An 18,803-nucleotide genomic window follows, 5' to 3' on the forward strand; every position below is an offset into this window, starting at 1 on the left:
CTTTTGCGCTTTTGCGAACGAGTGTCTAAGTTCAGATCTTTCTGAATATGAGCTTAGACGTAAACTGTGCTTAGACGCAAACTGTGTTTAGACGCAAACTGCGCTTAGACGCAATCTGCGCTTAGACGCAAACTGCGCTTAGACGCAATCTGAGCTTAGACGCAAACTGCGCTTAGATGCAAACTGCGCTTAGACGCAATTTGCATTTAGACGCAAACTGCGTAAACTGCGCTTAGACGCAAACTGTGTTTAGACGTAAACTGCACTTAATCATAAGTAATCTTAGAATCGGCTTTTGCATCAAAATAGTTTTTATCGAACGAACGCAGCTTTCGTTTTTAATCGCTGAAAGATTTCCGCTGCACTAATTCACCCCCCCCTCTTAGTGCTCTCGATCCTAACAAAAGGAATACATAAACTCATCGGATAATTAAATAAGGATACAGAACTAAAAGAGACTTAGTATTCAAGAAAATATCTAAGAGATATAGAGACAATCTATCACTCGGTAAATCAAAGAGATTCAGAGTTAAAAAGAGAGAACTCAAAGAATTTCTATAAATACAATATTAATATATTAAAATATCAAAATAAATATTAATGCATTAAACAACCCTCTAAAAATTTTATTGCTTTACAATGGATATCTAAGTCCAGTTAAATTAACTCTTCTTTTAAATTTGTTCACCAAACTATCTATTAATGAAATAATTGAAAAGTTAAGAGTTTAAATTTTTTTCTAACTTATAAAATCACGGTCCTACTCTTTAGCAATCAATTTGGACTATTAAATTTATGTGACTTATGAATGATCATATTTGAGAGGTCTGAATTAAATATTATATGATAAGCATCAATAGAAAATTATTATAAGATCAATAAGATTTAGCACTGCATGTCATTATATGGGAGATTAATGTCTTATGGTCTTTTGACTTGTACTGAGAATAAAAAATAGAACATGTATGACACGGAAACCGACACACACCACTAATTTTGTTGTGCAGGGTGTGCCTTTGCTTTATGATTGTGTTAATGTTGAATGATGTCTAATTTCTTGTATGTTCCAGTTTAGCAACACCGATTCATCACTAATGTTTGTATTAGTGTTGGATGATTAGTGATTGGATAAATGTTTATAATAGGAACATATAAAGGAAAGGGATGATGAATCTTGGGTAAGGTTTTTAATTTTTGAGACTGTATCCCAAGTTAAAAAAAATAATGTACCAACAAACATATGTAAAGAACGTATAATAAAAAATCTGACTAATTTCTCATGTGTCAGATTTATAATATCTTTTAAGCAATCAAATAATTATCTTTCATGTCTCAAGGTGAAGTGAGCTTTAATTAATTTAAATCCAAGTGTTGAATTAAGTTTCATACATGTCAAATCACACCCGTACAGCTCAGCCCATGTTCCCTGTTTCCTGTTTTCAACTCCCCATCCAGCTCGTAAGAGGCGATCCATATTTAGCGAGTCTTCGGTTCGCCGTGATCTCCGTCTCGCCCCTTCTCCCAAACCCCTCCGCCCTTCCCCAGAACCCTAGTGGCGGTCTGCGGCAATGGCGAAGCTCGCACTTCTCTTCCTATTCGCCCTTCCTCTCCTCCTCTCACTGACCTCCCTCCTCCCCCTCCCCTGCAACGCCTTCTCCGTTGACCGGCCCACCGATCGGCGGCTCCTCGTTCTGGTGGACGACCTGGCGATCCGGTCCTCCCACTCTCGCTTCTTCTCCTCCCTCCAAGCCCGAGGGTACGATCTCGATTTAAGGCACGCCGACGACCCTGGGCTCGCCCTACGCCGGTACGGCCAGTACCTCTACGACGGCCTCATCCTATTCTCCCCGTCTGTCCAGCGTAAGTATCTCTTTCTCTCTTTGATCTATCTTCAAGTACTTTTCTAGTGTTTTAAGGTTCTGTTTTGTGGATTGAAAACTTGAATTTGATGCGATCGAGTGGAAAGTCTTGATCTTTGGCATCGATATGAGATCTATTGCGTCAAATGTTTGGAAATCTGTGTAGGTTTTGGTGGATCGTTGGACCTGGCGGCGGTTCTGGATTTCGTTGACGCGGGGCATGATTTGATCTTGGCGGCAGACTCGTCTACTTCCGACTTGATTCGGGAGATCGCAACTGAATGTGGGGTTGATTTTGATGAGGCAAGTGGTTTGGTATATATGTAAATAGATATATGGATAATCTTGTTGCTTAAATTTATTTTGCCTTGTCATCTAAATCTTGATTGTTGGTTTCAGGATCCTGCTGCCATGGTTATTGACCACACTAGTTATGCAGTCTCAGAGACTGAAGGTGATCATACACTGATCGCTTCTGATGATTTCATCAAGTCTGATGTGATTCTCGGTGACAAGAAGATCGAGGTAAAAATGTTTTTATCTCTCCTCTTAATTGGGATTGGGGCATTACATAATATGTACTTTTGCTCCAGACTTATATGCTGGTACAGACCCATATAAAACTTGATTAAATAGGAATAAGATCTCTGAACAGTTTAATATTTTTGTAATTAGGCACAAAATAATATATCAAGGTTATCTAAAATTAATTATTTTTAAAATCAAGGCACAAAATAATTAATTTTAGTCTGTAAGTCTGGAATTGCCTTCTGTATGTTCAAATTCAAGGACTAAGGTTTATCTAGCATGCTTTCTGAAATCACTACTATTTTCTCTGTATATTCCCTATGAGTTTATTGATCAAAGGCGCAACCACATTTAACAAGTTTCTCCACATATGTCGTATGAATGCTTTAATCAATTTGTCGGTCTCAATTAACTCTTCAGATATATATTTTCTTTTAACTTACATTTTTTCTATTCATCACAATCTATTACTTCAACTCTTTTTTGTCATTTAAAGTTTCAGATAACTTAATCATCTCAGCTGTTTTTTTTTTCATAATGTAAATCAATAAATTTGAATACCTCACTTTAAGCACTGTGCTTCAGATGCTGAGTTGCACCATTTTGATTCATGATTATTTTTGTACTGCTGTATAACTGTAATTCTGTATGTGATCCGAACTCTGGGGACAATATACTAGCTGGTTAAAAGAGAATAAGTTAAATAAATCCATGTAAAATGATTTTTATTTTCTGGGATTCAATTAAGAAAAGGTCCATACTTTAAAGGTGTTTTGTGTTTTTGTGTGTATTAAAGTGAAAAAGTTATAAGAAGCATGTTAGATAATCCTTGTTCCCAAAATTTCGTAGATTTTAAAAATATAAACTTTTTACTAAAACTTTTAGAAAGCAAAAGCCTTGCTTTGTTAAGATATAATCCTGATTGGGAAAGGAAGTTTGGAAATTAGTGATTTTTGGCTATGTCCCCTTTGATTAACAATATGGTAAGGGGAAATCAGATGGAAATTGGGGTGTCCTGACCAGGAAAGCTTAAAGTGTTCATCTGACTCCTTGAATTGCGAACCTTTTCTTTCTTCTATTTTTTTAAACATTGATATTTGATAAGTAATTTTGTTAATATTTTTTATTTGAATTCATTATGAATACAAGGAATTTCATGCTATGACTTTATTTTTTTTTAACAAATTGTGATGTGTCTGTTTCCTTTTCTTTTTAATGTATCCTAATTATTTTAATTTAACATACCTTACTTTTAAACTATAAGATAACTTAATTATTTTATTATAAGAAAACAAACAATACTTTGGTTATTGATTTTTTTGTCATATTGTATAGGTAAAGGACAAAAACCTGTCTGTGTGATTTTTTGGCAGAATTAGATGATAAGTGCCTGGAAAAAAGGTTGTTTAAAGCTTTTGATTTGGCATTTTATGATATTTTGCCACTGGTGGGAGAAATATTTTTTGAGGGATAATGAAGAATATTTAAAGAAGTTTTAGGAAGATAAAATGTAGCAAATCATACAAGTTAAAGCTATCACTGCAGCTATAAATTGCACCAAGTTATGGTATATGACAGAATTAGACTACCTTGGGGGTAATTTAAGTCTTTCCTCACTTCTAACCTCATGGTAGGCTCACTAAATATGCAGATATTAGGATGCTGTTTGAGACTAATTTGTCTTGGGTAATAGTACATTGGGCTCCTTAATGTGGTTTAAGTTTAAATGATTTTAGAGCTTAATGCCACTTTGTGCCTCATTACATTCACATGGTCCAGTGAAGTTCTAGCAGTTCAGAAAAAAGTTTGTTTCCTGTTGGTGGTTTATCTTCGGATTTCCTCTTGAGCCAGTGATAAATGCTTGACTACCCATATGATTCACATGTGGTGTTAGATAATAACAATGACCCGTTTTAGGTTACTTTTAGGTACTAACACAATGCTTAATATATATTGTTCATTTTTGAATCATACAACAATGGGTTGCTTCTTTTCTAAGTAATTGGCATCACCATTCTTGACACTGTTCTCTGTTTCTGATACTTGACTAAAATCTTTGTGCAGGCTCCTGTCCTCTTCCGAGGCATTGGCCACTCACTGAATACTGCTAATAGCTTGGTAACATCTCCTACTTGTTTATAATGATTCCAGTCCATGACTTTTGCTATATCACTGATTCTCTAAGTCAGATTTTATTGTTAATAACAATTAGCATTTACTGAGCTATATTGTATGCTTCAGGTGTTGAAAGTACTTCCTGCCTCTCCTGCTGCATATTCTGCAAACCCGTTGATGAAGCTTTCAAGTCCTCCCTCACTTACAGGATCTGCAATATCATTAGTTTCTATAGTGCAGGTAGCGTGTTGTTTTAGTTTATTGTTGACTTATGTATTACTTGTCTTCCAAATGCTAAGTACTGAACTATTATGTACTATCACATTCATGGATCTAGATTTTATCTTTTCTTTATAGCCAAGTTTTTTCTAATTTAAGACTTTGTAGTGTTGTCACGGGGCACTTGGGAACTTTCCTAGGCCCTCAAGGCAAGGCAAGGCCTGATTGGCTCGAAAATCTTTGGGCTGGTGAATTTAACTGTCTGGGTGCTTTTGTGGGTTGGTCCAGTCACATTGAGTGACATTGAGTCCAATCCAAATTGAGTCAAATGGTTTGACTTGGTCAATTGATCAAATTCCTTCCCCTACCTACGTGGAGTCGAACCTAGACCAAGCCAAGAGGTTTGGCTCGATCCATTAAGTTAATTAGATTTTATTATCTCATGCTCCCATGACAGCCCTAATTGAACCTCTCGTTGGACTACCTCCCCTCTCATGACTGTTGCCTCCTCCACCCAATGACCTTCAACGATGACGACAGTGATTGGATAATTGCATCGCCTGATGACACCTCCTCTATCCGCGATCTCTCTCCACCAACGATGCAGGCCCCCTCCTCCCCCCTTCTCTCTTCTTACTCTGAGCTCTCTCTCTCTCTCTCTCCCCCCCCCTCCTCCCCCCACCCCTTCTCTCCACTCTCATCTCCCTCTTTCTTTCTCCCTCCCTCCCATTCTCTCTCTTGGCAATGCAACCCTCTCTTCTCTCCCCCTACCCTTCATTGCTTCTCTATCCCGGTAGCACCCCTCCCCCCTTCTCCTCTCAATCGGAGGCTCTTGATTGTTGATTCTGAATAACTAATTACTAGATTGTTACCGGTAATCTTTTGAATAATCACTGTAGTATTAAGCTCTTGAATCGTAGTAGTACCTTTATTTTAGTGGTTAAATGAATGTAATTCAATGTTTTAGTGGTGATATTTTGAATATGAAATGTCATGAAACTTATGTATTGCCTAATTATTATTTTAATTATTATTTTTAGTCTTAATTATATTTTTATAATTTTTATATTAATGAGCATCTTGTTTTGCATAGGCGTGCTAGGACCTAGCACATTGGCTGTTTTGAAACCTTGGTGCCTTTTAGTGCCTGCAGCTTTGACAACACTGCTTTTAGAAACCAAATCTTTGATTTCTTTCTGCTTATAAGTTATGTAGTTACAGTAACTGGGATCACATAATTTCTAATAGTCCATCTTTGCTGTTACAGTAAAGGTACTGCCTAATCATCTGAAATTGGCTATGGTATGGAATGGGTGAAGAACTACACAAAGTATATGCTGTATTTTGCTGCACATCTGCGCTATATCAAGTTTATATCAAGTTTTTTAAAATATGTTAGTTGATGATGTATATTAAGTGTGAATTTGAAACAAATTGAAAATTATGAATGATAAATAGGTAAAAAATGCTATGCTTGGACTTCAGAATTTATAGGCCATGTTATGCTGATTTGGGAGTGTATTTAAGTGACAAATAACCAGAAAAATGCAGAATCTTAGGAAATTTAGTATAACATTATTATGGCTCATATATCATCATACTGTTAATAAACAATATAATTCTTGGTAAAATTAAGTAATGAGGAAGGATGGAACGTGCGTTTTTTTACTGTATTCTGCATCTGCATGCAGATATTTGTTGTCACTTGTGTATTGATTCTTGGGTCTCATATTGCTGTTATGAGGTCATATGGCTAGTGAAAGTAATATGGTTCTTGTGCTGTGAAGTCATATAATCGACTGTAAGTGTCAATGTAACATTTTAGAACACCAGTGTTGTTTTGTCTAATTAAATGAAACAGAAGGAAGAAAGAGAATTATTGATACACCAAATTATTTAAATTAAATAAATAAGTTATTTTTGCTCCTTTTTAAAACCGGTAACAGTACGGGAAGATGTTTGAAGTTCAATTGTTCAATAGCATATGTGCCTCAAGTTCTAACACTGTAATTCTTCCTGCTTTTGTTGAATTTAGCAATCCTTTAGACATGTACTGGAAAAACAATTGCTTCAGCAGCATCTCCACGAACTCATATATAAAATGTTGCTGATTGACATGCTTATCAGACCAACTAATTTATCTCATCTGTTGCTGAAGGAGCTGCCTTGTTTGCATGTGGCAGGAACCTTGGCCACCAAAGTATGCCATTCAGTATAAACACATTATTGGATCCAACTATCTGATATTTGCTTTGTGTTTTGTTTGTCTTATGTGTTAATATTTAAGAATTTCATAATAAAAATGTCATATCTTCTCATAACTTGATATAAGGTTTCATTAAATGGATCCTCCTGGCCCCACATTAGTGGGAGCCTCGTGCATTGATCTGCCCATATTTTTATCTACTGCTATTTACAGAAATTCATTTAATCTATGCTTACCATTTTTATTCAATCTTCAGGCAAGAAACAATGCTCGTATTTTGATTACGGGCTCTTTGGATATGTTCAGCAATCGGTATGAATGTTGTCTCTTAGTTCTAAGATGTGAATAATATTAGTTCTAACACAGATTAATAATGTTGGTTGCATCAGTTTTCTCAAATCTGGTGTGCAGAAGGCTGGGAGGTCTATTAAGTAAGGGTTATTTGTATTTAGAACTTGTTTGCTTTGTTACTAAACCAACTTCTTAACTTTTGTATGTTGTTTCCCTTTTCTGCCTTTCTTTTGTAGAATGTTATTTTAAAAAATGTTTGTTACTAAACCAACTTGTTAACTTTTGTATGTTGCTTCCTTTTCTGGCTTTATTTTGTAGAATGTTATTTTAAAAAATGTTTGCACCAGTTGTTAACTGCCATAGTGATTTTCTGAAAGAGAAAAATTAAATGCCTTCTTGCTCTCTCATTACAATTTCTCCTTTAAAGCTGTAAATTTCAAATGGCATTGTGTAGACAGTATTGATTCAACATCATCCTATTATGAAGAAACCTGTTGAACCCTTCAGCTAGCTTCCCTGCATATAGTTCCATTAATTTTGGATGTTATTTTATGATGATAATTCCTTTTCATAATTATTTGCAAAATTAGATGGATTTTGTTCTTTAGTAAATTCCTGTACTGACCCGTTAGTTTCCTGCATGAGCATTTAGGATATAAGTGGTTCATTTGGTGTAAAAAAGTAGTCATTATTCAGAAACATTTAAGAAACTTGCTAAAGGGAACTTTGCCTTGCTGCAGGCACGAGAAGTCTGGCAATGAGCAGTTTGTCACAGAGATTAGCAAATGGGTCTTCCATGAAAGGGGTCATCTCAAGGTTAAGGATCTGGCATCTTAGTTAAATCAATTGTTCACATAATTTTACCATTAATTTGCTGAATGAAATCAACACAATTGGAAAGTTGTTTTCTTTAGGAATGTTGTTATTGGAGTGGAATTACTTTTATAGAAATTAATTAACATTTATTGCCGAATATTGTTATGTGCAGGCTGTTAATGTACATCATCACAAAGTTGGAGAAACAAATGAGCCATCCATGTATCGGATTAATGATGATCTGGTAATTGTTTTTCTGTGAAAAATTTATTGTTCTGAGTCTGATAAGCAGGGAGAAACAAAATGTTGCTTGCATATTTTTCTAATGAAATTTTGGTGAAGGAATATTCTGTTGAAATCTATGAATGGTCTGGATCAAGCTGGGAACCATATGTAGCAGATGATGTGCAAGTTCAATTTTATATGATGAGCCCCTATGTACTAAAAACCCTTGCCACTGACCACAAGGTACCTTTCAAGTTTAAATTCCTCTGGTTGCAGATGCTAGATATCTCACAGCCGATGAAAATGCTTTGTTGTCCTTGTCGCAGGGCCTGTATTCAACTTCATTCAAGGTTCCTGATGTCTATGGCGTTTTCCAGTTTAAGGTGGAGCACCAAAAACTTGGATACACTAGCTTATCACTTTCAAAACAGGTCTGTCATGTCTCGTTAGTTGGTTCTTTTCTTTTTTTCTCCCTCCTTTTGACCTTCAATATGTTTCATTATATTGCTGAAAGGTTTGTGTGCCGTCCCCAAAGTGTAATTCCTACTAAATTGTTGTTTGATGCTTAAAGCAATCATTGTTCAAGTTTTTTTTCCCGAAAACAATATGGATTTAGCTGTAGAGTACAACTAAACTTGATAAGGCTCCTAGGAAAGTTATGTAGAATTTTATGATCAACTGTTGACCTCGTTGATCTTTAGACTAAGCAAAGTTAGGTATGAAAGGATGACCTTAGACAAGGTTCTAAATCGTGGTCGCGCACTGATATCGATCCTTGGGTGGACTGGTTTGGTACTTGTACGGTGGTGCATACCATGTGTCGGTATGTCCTAGTCCTTCCTAGTATGGGTCCAACCTGCGGAGGAGGAGGCGGTGGAGAAGAGAAGAAAAATAATAAGATGATGTGTGCCAAAGGGGTAGATGAATGAGAAGATGATACATACCAAAGGAGTAGATGGTGGCAGCAACAATGTGAGGAGGTGATAATGGCAATTGAAGGAGGTGGATGCTGAGATGGTGGAAAGAGGAGTAAAAAAGTGCTGAAAGCTGTGTTTACTTTTTTCAACAGCTATTGTGGTTGTCAATAGCTGTTGAAAATTGTGTACGAAAGGTGTGTACCAAAGGTTGAGGCTGTCAACAGCTATTGAGGCTGTCTTTCCACCTTGCAGAGACTGCAAGGTGGAAAGAGGAGTAAAAAACTGCTGAAAGCTGTGTTTACTAGTTTCAACAGCTATTGAGGCTGTCAATAGCTGTTTTCAGCCACGGATAGAAGAAAATTTAAGTGTTCTGAATCAGACTGAGTGAAATTGCTTAGACCATGTGGCAGCTCCTTGTCAAACCAGTAACTGGGCCATATTGGGCAGTGCGCTTGGTTTTTAAAACATTGGCTTTAAACCTTCTTCGTAAGAGAAAGTATATCAGTCAAGTAGCTAGGGTTTAGTTCTAGTACAGGAAGGATCATGTTATTTGAAATAGATTGTTTCATCAAAGTAGGCATGAGCCACCGTGGATGTGATATTGTTTGTTAATTTTTGGGTCACAACACAATGATTGTGCCAGCTGGCATCATCAGCAATTACAGGTACATCTTCAGCATGAAATTATGGTATTGTGGCAGGCAAATCATGTTGATAATGGTGGATGGGTAGAATTAGTACCAGACAGAGAGACAGAAGCAACAAGCACAAAAATAGTTCTTGTTTAAGAAACAGAGATTTTCTAAGTCCTAGCTTGATGGAAGCTTTACTAGCGTACTTATTCTGTATCTGGCTATATGCAACATTGCTTGTCTAGTAAATCCTTATCCTTTTTGCATTTTCTACCTTTTGTGGTGATACTTTATTTGACCTACATTGTTTTTGCTTTCATATTCATTGGTGGGATGACTAGCTACCTTGATAGATACTGTCATTACTTATAGCTCTTTATATGCATCTGGCACAACACTTGGTCAAATGACTCAAAATGGTTATCAGTTGGCAGCTTCACTAGAAAGGTCCTGGTGAGATCACCTTTTGTCATCAGGAATTTGTTTAGAAACACTATAATAAACTTAGGTGTTTTCAGCTAGGTTTTTTTATAGATAGGATCCTTCAGCTCCTGCAGAACTTACTGTTTAACCTGGGTAAATAAAAGCTATTAGCGCTACTGTCTTGTGAATAATTATGATTATGTTGATTCCCGATATAAATAGATAAATCTAATCAAATCTGAGTCATTCTCTTGCAGATACCTGTCCGACCATTCCGGCACAATGAATATGAGAGATTCATAACGACTGCTTTTCCATATTATGGAGCATCATTTTCAACTGTGAGTTTCTTATACCAAATCGGAGAATAAATAATGCTAACCAAACTTTTAACAAGTGATATGCTGGATATATGTCAACTTATAAATTGCTCTGAGTTACAGAGTAAGGTTTGTATCACATGCATGCATGAAGCATAAGAAACTATTGGAGAAGCTGCATTTGTCAATATCTTACAGTTGAATTTGTTCTAAAACCTTTTCTTTTCTGGCAGATGGTGGCATTTTTCATTTTCAGCATTGTTTACCTCTACAACAAGTAGATGCCGCTCCCTGAGATAGATTTGGTAACTTAAGTTTTGGGTATAGAATTTTCAGCAAGACTAGATACCCAGATCAGTCATCGAAATATCTAATTAATGTTTTTGTTTGTTGAATTTGAGCTGGCATTTGGGATTAAAAATATTGTAGTAGGTTGTATTCTGGGTTTTAGGGTTGAAACTCGAGAGTTGGTAAAACAAAGTATTTCATGTCCTCCTAGTTAACATGACATGAGTTTTCTTAAGCATATGATCAGTGCGTTTGATTGCAACTGAGGTAACAAAATGTTTGTGCTATTTATAAGTGATCAGTTTAGTTGTTTTACAGCTTTCTCATCAACTGTCATGTTCTTTTGCCCTCCTACATGCATTTTACCAGCTCCAAAGAAGAGTTTTATTCTCTCACTAGAATGATTACAGTGGTCGCAGAACATAAGATTGATGTTTCTGTATGATTATATAAAAATCACTTGCGTAATATCCAAAAAATTTTTTGATTCATTTGATTATTTTTTTAAATCTTTGTTTTCAAATGTTAAAGCTTTTTTCTCACTATATATATATATATATATATATATATATATATATATATATATATATATATATATATCAAAAGAGTGACTTTTTTTCTTTGTGAAAAATAATCCTTCTCCTTGTGCCAAAAAAAAAAAAGTCAAATAAAAAAAGAAAGAAAACTCACTCATAATTCATGATCTTGAAGATCTTTCAACGAACAATTCCATCTTCCTTGGTGCTCTTTCGAAAAAAAGTATTAAATAAAAGTTTCATTTAGAAAGTCATACTCAAATCAATTAAGGGTTACCTTACAAAGTTCATCTGTGCCAAATTTCTGTTTAGAGTATACGTAGCCCAACCCTTGGAACCTCAGATCACATCTTGGTTTGGTGTCATTCTCCTTGGCAAGTTTGGAAGAATGTCTCAACAGAGACAATTAACGAGCATTTAGTGAACAATGAGGATTGATTCGGTGGGAGGTTGATTGAAAAGGGCTTCTTCTTCCACGTACTTCAATTGCTTTCATCTCAAGTCCCAAGACTTACAGAACCAATTACCCAAATCGTAGAAAAATTTGGTCGACAGTCCAGTCGATGATCGAGGATATCTTTTTATTATTATGTGGTGGATTATCGAATCCTAACCCTACAAGTGGGTGATCGATAGGTTGGGTTAAATTGATTGCCGATGAATCTTTAAATAATTGATATCTTTTGTTAGGCGTGAGCTTTAAACAAATATGGGAAAAGAAAAAAAATTAAAATCGATGCTATATGTAAAAACCTAACATCTTTTTCAGGGTCTCATCTCGTGCAAAATATATTTTAAGCTGGACTCGACCGTAGGAAGATCACAATGATGATCGATTTCAGCGAACAAAAATTAGTATCAACATTAAGAAGATGAAACAAAAGATAAAACTGAATCGTTAATTTTACAAGAACATATTAATAACTTAACAAGACATTACCCTAATGGAAGTATCAATAAATATAAAAGATTAGCTATTAAATACAAATTTAAAATAATAAATAAAATAATAAATATATATATATTAAAAAAATTGTCGAAAATGTGATGCCTCACATTTCACATTCAGTCATCCCAAAATAAACAAAACCTGCCAAACTCATCCTGGAATTTCTGATATCTTATAATTCCAGGGCCAGTTACTCATTAATTCGCATTAATTATTTGGCCTTTACGTAACGTCAAATCTTTTGTTAACAATATCAGGCGCGACGTGGGCGGGACACGTTAAACCAGTCCTTGAAACGTGATCGAGCCGTTATGAACGGAACAAAACGGCACGACCCAAGGAAAGCGACCTACTATATTCTGGGCTCGGGTCCAATTGGATTTGGCACAGAAAAAGGGCACACGTGTCGACGAATCAGCCACCGTGACAAGGCTTAAAAAAGGGTTTGTAGCGGCTTTCCTTTGAGGTTGCTGCTGCTCCACTTCAATGGTGGCCACTTTTTTTGTTTCTATGTTCCCGCTAGTCCGTAAATCCTTTTAAGTCAAAGCATAAGTTTACATGAATAATATATATTTTATGAAGGATAATAAGGGGGTAAAGACGATATATATATATATATATATATATATATATATATATTTATTTATTTATTTGAGGATCAAAAGTTTCTACAGACTAATACTACGTTTTTAAATATAATATCTACTTTCTTTTATGAATGTCTCAGATGCAATCGAAGGATATCTGAGTTCTATTTAAACGAATTGGTATTTATAATTAATCGTTTAGTTGAAGGACATCTATCATAAAATATTTTTTATAAGAATATTACTGTAGCTTGGGAATGACTTGAGGTTAGTTAATGGCTTGATCAAAATATACCTAGACCTTTAAATCACGCATCACAGTGATCCACATGAGAGTCATCTAACCCTCTAATTCTTGGACTACTTGCAGGAGGAAGAAGAGTCGAACAGGAGCAAAATAAATATATGCCTTTTAACTGAAGCAATCTAAAGAGCATTTATGAAGGGATATCTTTGTTCAGCAAAGTAAAAGAAGGGATATGTTGGACAATCCTGCGGTGAAGCTGGGAAGAAGCAACACCCCCAATTAATGCACACCAGAAAAATTTCCATTAGAGAGGATGAAGGTGACAGAGGTTTGCTTTGAGCTGCGGTCATGCTCGTTACAGTGCAGACTTCACCCTTATCTCTTCTTTACTACACTCCACCCACAACCACCCTCCTTTTTCGTCCCTTTGGTTGCTTTTGTTTCCCTTCCTCACTCTTTTGCTAACCTGCCTTCGGCTTGCTTCCCGCGTCGAAACTGCAGCGAGAGAGGGAGAGAGAGAGAGAGAGACAGATGCTTCGTAAGAGCTCCATTTGCCCACCACCTCCCTCCGTTTTCCTCGTTTTCTCATGCGTACAAGACATCTACAAGCCGGACACACTTCCTCTTCCCTTCACCTCTCTCTTGACATCCCCTGTCTTCCGCATTGCTCTTCTTGTGGCACGTCTCACCTTCTCGCATTGCTCTGCCTCTCTCTCTTTCCCGATCTGAACACCTCGAGGTTCCATAAAGTTCCGATCTTTTCTGGTTTAGTCCTATAAAACATCCATAAGCAAACTTCTCCTTCGTCTCTTCTCGTCTAACTTGTCTCCTAGCGGAGAAATATTTGATTTTTGCTGTTCTTCCTCTCCCTTTGCATCCTTTTCCTCCACAAAAGCTTGGTAAAGCTTCACTTTTTCTTCTCGATTTCTTCTCATCATCGGTTATACTCCCCAAAGATTTCCTTTTTCCTTCTTTTTGAGAGATTTTTCATCATCGCGAAAATCTCTCCTTTCCTTCAAGTTTGATGGGCGCTCACCACAGCAAGAGGCCCGACACGCCGCCGGTCCTATTAGAGGACGGCGGCGACGCCTCGGCGGCTGCCGCGGGTGACAGAGGGGTCCAGGCCAACATCCGGTACGTGGCAGAACTCAGCTCGTACGAGGCCGCCTGCCGCCTCGATCCCGAGCTCCAGACCTTCGACTCGACGCTCCAGCGGCGCACCAGCCGCGTCATCTCCTCCCTCGCTCTCGGAGTTGAGGTCCGCTCCCTCTCCCTCGACTCCCTCCGCGAGATCACCGGCTGCCTGCTCGAGATGAACCATGAGGTGGTGAAGGTCATCCTGGAGTGCAAGCGCGACATCTGGAAGAGCCCCGAGCTCTTCGACCTCGTCGAGGACTACTTCGACAACAGCCTGCAGACGCTCGACTTCTGCGCCGCCCTCGAGAAGTGCCTCAAGAAAGCCCGCGATACCCAACTCATCATCCACGTCGCCCTGCAACGCTTCGCCGAGGAGGAGGAGGAGGAAGACGACAATAAGAAGTACTCAAGGACATTGGAGGAGTTAAGGCTCTTCAAGGCGGCCGGCGATCCATTCACCGAAGAGTTCTTCCGGGTCTTCCAGTCCGTCTACAGGCAGCAGCTGCTGATGCTGGAGAAGCTGCAGCTGAGGAAGAACAAGCTCGACAAGAAGCTGAAGTCCATCAAGGCATGGCGGACACTCTCGAGCATAATCTTCGCCGCCACCTTCGCCGTAGTCATCATCTGCTCCGTGGTGGCAGCCGCAGTAGCTGCACCGCCAGTGGCTGCGGCGCTGGCTGCGGCGGCGTCGATCCCGATCGGGTCGATGGGGAAATGGATCGACTCGTTGCTGAACGACTACCAGAACGCCTTGAAAGGGCAGAAGGAGGTGCTGAGCTCGATGCAAGTAGGAACCTTTATCGCCATAAAGGACATGGATAGCATTCGGGTGCTCATCGACAAGCTGGAAATGGGGATTACCTCGCTGCTGGACGATGCTGAATTCGCCATCAAGGACGTGGGGGCAGTGAAACTTGGGATTGAGGAGATCAGGAAGAAGATGGAGGTGTTCATGAAGAGCGTGGAGGATTTGGGAGAGCAGGCTGATAGATGCAGCAGGGACATTAGGAGAGCCAGGACTGTGGTGCTGCAGAGGATTATTAGGAACCCAGAATGAAAAAGAGGAGGCATGAATCAATGTAGGTGAACTCTATGTGATGTCCTCCTTCCAAAACCAGGATTTGGAGCTACATTTTCTTCTTAGGTTTTGTCATGTTCTTCATCAGATTGTAGTCAATTTTGTTGCTATGTGGAAAATCTGCATTCCCACCGCAATAAAGCTTCATTGCTTGGACTCCTCCAAAAGATGGAATTTGCTTTTTTGCCTTGAAGCAATCATGTACACAGTCCCCACACTTGATACGATGTTTTTGATCTATGGATATGCATACGGGAAGGATGAATTAGTTTTTTTTAAAAATTATGTCGGTTTGAAAATTCTCGTTCGATGAAAATTAATGTCAAAAAAGAGTTTAACTTGAATTAATAAATAAGTAAATCAGTTTGTAATATGAATAAAAATATAAAATAAATGTAAACCAGATTTGTACTGGTTCGATCGTCGTGACCTACATTCACTACCGATTCCTCTTCACTCGAGGCCATCGGCTTCTACTACCGATCTTCTTTCAACGGACGAAGATCAACTATCCTTACAACTCTTTCTCCTTTTCATACGCTTAGGAGAGAACATTTTACACATTTTTTTTAGACCTCACTTCTCCCTTAGAAAACTACTAACTCTAAGAGGAAGAGACTCTAAATCCTAAGAGAGTTTTCAATTATTTTCTCAAGTATTCTTTCCCCCTTTTCTACTAAATTTCAAGCTTTGCTAAGCAGGAAAGAGTAAAGTATTTATAGACCCCAAATGACTTCAAATGGAGCAAAAAAAGGTCTTATCTTGAGTTTCTCGAATCCTGGCGGTACCACATGTTAGGATCAATACGACACTAAGAGGGGGGGGGGGGGGGGGGGGGTGAATTAGTGCAGTGATAAAAGTACGGTTACGATTCCAAATCTTTCCGAGTTGATAAAAACATAACGAAAAAATCGTATCGAGAAGATATCGACTTGAAGTAAATGAACAATGCAGAGTGCAGCTAAGCAATGAACGTAAGCAGTAAGGAAAGACCACACCGGATTTATAGTGGTTTGATCATTGTGACCTACATCCACTTTCGATTTCTCCATCGAGGTCATTGGCGTCCACTAATAGTCTTCCTTCAAGAAATGTAGAGCAACCACCTTCTTACAACACTTTCTCCCTTTTCGGGTTTAGGAGACAATCCTTACAAACCTCACACCTCACTTGAATGATTGCAAGACTTAGAAAGGGAGAAGGAGGACACTTAGCACTTTTACAATACTTTCACACCCTCACAATTCAAGATTTTTGTCTATACTTTATTACTTCTTCATGCAGAAAAGAGTGAGGTATTTATAGGCCCCAATGACTTCAAAATAGGAGCTAAAAAATATTTCATCCCAGGTTTCTAGGGTACTAGTAGTACCACCATCAGTACTGGGTGATACTACTGCTTGACACTTTAACACTAGGCTATATCGCAGCCCAGTCTGGCAGTACTATCGCTTGACAGAGTCTTGGAGACCGGGTTCTAGCAGTACCACCACTTGACAATATTAACTATCGGTGGTACCACTACCCAGTCTGGGCGGTACCTATTGGGAAATCTTTGGGGATGATATCACATGCGTAGTGAAAGAACAGAAAACAAAATCCTCTATTCCTAAAGATATATTCATCATCGTGCGAAGATTGGTGCATAAAATCCATAAAATAGAAAACTGCGTATATTAAAGATTGTGTTACCCAGGGAGATCGTATATCCTTGAATCCTTGCAGATCTCTAGGAGAGGGTGAAGGAGGCCAAACGCCCTTCTCTCTAGCGATGGTCCACACAATAGGGTTGCAACGACGCTCCTCAAAACTCCAGGCCTACTTTGAGGTGGAGAGGGGGAGGAGAATAGGAGAGGCAAGTAAAAGCTCTAGCCTATGAACCATTGAATCACTTCTATTTATAAAGGTCCCCTATCAATCTTAACCCTAATGGATCCTCCCATATTGGGTATTGGATCTTCATCTAACTACCCAAGCCTCTTAGATTAATGGATCTCTATCCAATAATCTCTTATGGATTTTTATTGGATCTCGTCCATGGGATCCAATAATTCAGGGCCTTATTGGATATCCAATAAGATAGGAGCTCTGACGGATATCTCATATCTGAACCTCTACTCATCATAACGCCTACCATATGTGTGTAACTCTTAAGACCCAATATCGAGTTGGCTATGAGTCATACCTATTAGAACTCCTTCCAGATAATAATTCACTCGACTCATCGATTGCGGATGTACTAGGCCACTACGCCGTAGTCCCCAGACGATGTAGGGGAATCTAATCCATTGGACCTATCTGTCCTTAGTTACCATGTACCTATAGTCCCTCATGCTAGTCATATGTGCCCAGTAAGCCAATCACGTGAGTGATGACACGTGTGACTTGTCATGCAATCTTTTTACTTATTATATTTTAGCATTTATTACTTTATATTACTTGTTGCATATATATATATATATATATATATATATATATATATATATATATATATATATATATATATATATATATATATATATATATATATATATATATATATATATATATATATATATATATATATATATATATATATATATTGTGATGTCATTGGATTTATGCAATGGGAATCAGATATGATGAGATCATGATAATGAGACCGATTCGCCTTTAAACATAGATCCTAAATAATCTTGGTCATAGGTTACTCGAGAGGGACATTGAGATAACCAAACATACTGGTATGCTGTATACCCATCCATATGATGGATGCAGCTGGTCTTATAGGTACTCGTGTGGAGACACTAGGGATACAGTACAGGTGCATATTGGAGAATGAGTTCAATGATTGATCTGCTTACGGAATACAGGATGGTTGATGATACCTTATTGTCAGACAGCGATTTCATAGTCCTAGTGGTGTATCTGGTCCTTAGACTTGAGACACTAAGGATGTATTGTATGAATGCTCCACTCTTTGATACTAGTCTCAGTTACTATGTACTTATGGTCTCTCATCCATCTAATATCCTAGAGACTATATACCGGGCATGGTGTTGTCAAACCCATACGGTTTCTACTCGAGTCTTGCTCTTAATCGGATTCTCCTGGAGAACTCTTTATCTCTCAATCCGAATGACACTAGCCAAGGATTTGTCTGAGCAAGAACACTTAAGATATTCCTTTCATGACATCGAGAGTGGATGATCCTCTATCGACACTCAATAGCCCTCGTAAGGTTGACTGCCACTTCTGATGACTGGCTGTACTAGATCTGGGACATCCAAACCTATAAGTCTGGTATCAAAGAATGGAGCACTCATACAGGACATCCTTGGTGTCTCAAGTCTAAGGACCAGATACACCACTAGGACTACAAAATCATTGTTTGATAATAAGGTATCATCAACCATCTAGCATTCCGTAAGCGGATCAATCAGTGAACTCA

At 38.0% G+C, this 18,803-nt stretch overlaps 2 protein-coding genes across 2 annotated transcripts; both read left to right on the top strand.

Annotated features, from left to right (window-relative positions):
- Nucleotides 1-1,486: 1,486 nt before the first annotated feature.
- LOC135593426 (dolichyl-diphosphooligosaccharide--protein glycosyltransferase 48 kDa subunit-like) lies at nucleotides 1,487-11,154 on the top strand. The gene is made up of 13 exons (XM_065083446.1): nucleotides 1,487-1,860; nucleotides 2,026-2,162; nucleotides 2,259-2,384; nucleotides 4,452-4,505; nucleotides 4,629-4,742; nucleotides 7,184-7,239; nucleotides 7,317-7,358; nucleotides 7,959-8,034; nucleotides 8,207-8,278; nucleotides 8,377-8,502; nucleotides 8,586-8,690; nucleotides 10,489-10,572; nucleotides 10,785-11,154. The coding sequence occupies exons 1-13, from the start codon at nucleotides 1,569-1,571 to the stop codon at nucleotides 10,830-10,832; spliced, it is 1,332 nt and encodes a 443-aa protein (XP_064939518.1). The 5' UTR covers nucleotides 1,487-1,568; the 3' UTR covers nucleotides 10,833-11,154.
- A 2,538-nt stretch (nucleotides 11,155-13,692) lies between these two features.
- Nucleotides 13,693-15,532, top strand: LOC135593427 (UPF0496 protein 1-like). Its single transcript, XM_065083447.1, has one exon. It carries the CDS (start codon nucleotides 14,183-14,185, stop codon nucleotides 15,350-15,352), a length of 1,170 nt encoding a protein of 389 aa, XP_064939519.1. The 5' UTR covers nucleotides 13,693-14,182; the 3' UTR covers nucleotides 15,353-15,532.
- Nucleotides 15,533-18,803: the final 3,271 nt, after the last annotated feature.

This window comes from Musa acuminata, chromosome BXJ1-9, assembly GCF_036884655.1.
Source record: "Musa acuminata AAA Group cultivar baxijiao chromosome BXJ1-9, Cavendish_Baxijiao_AAA, whole genome shotgun sequence".
Lineage (NCBI taxonomy): Eukaryota > Viridiplantae > Streptophyta > Magnoliopsida > Zingiberales > Musaceae > Musa > Musa acuminata.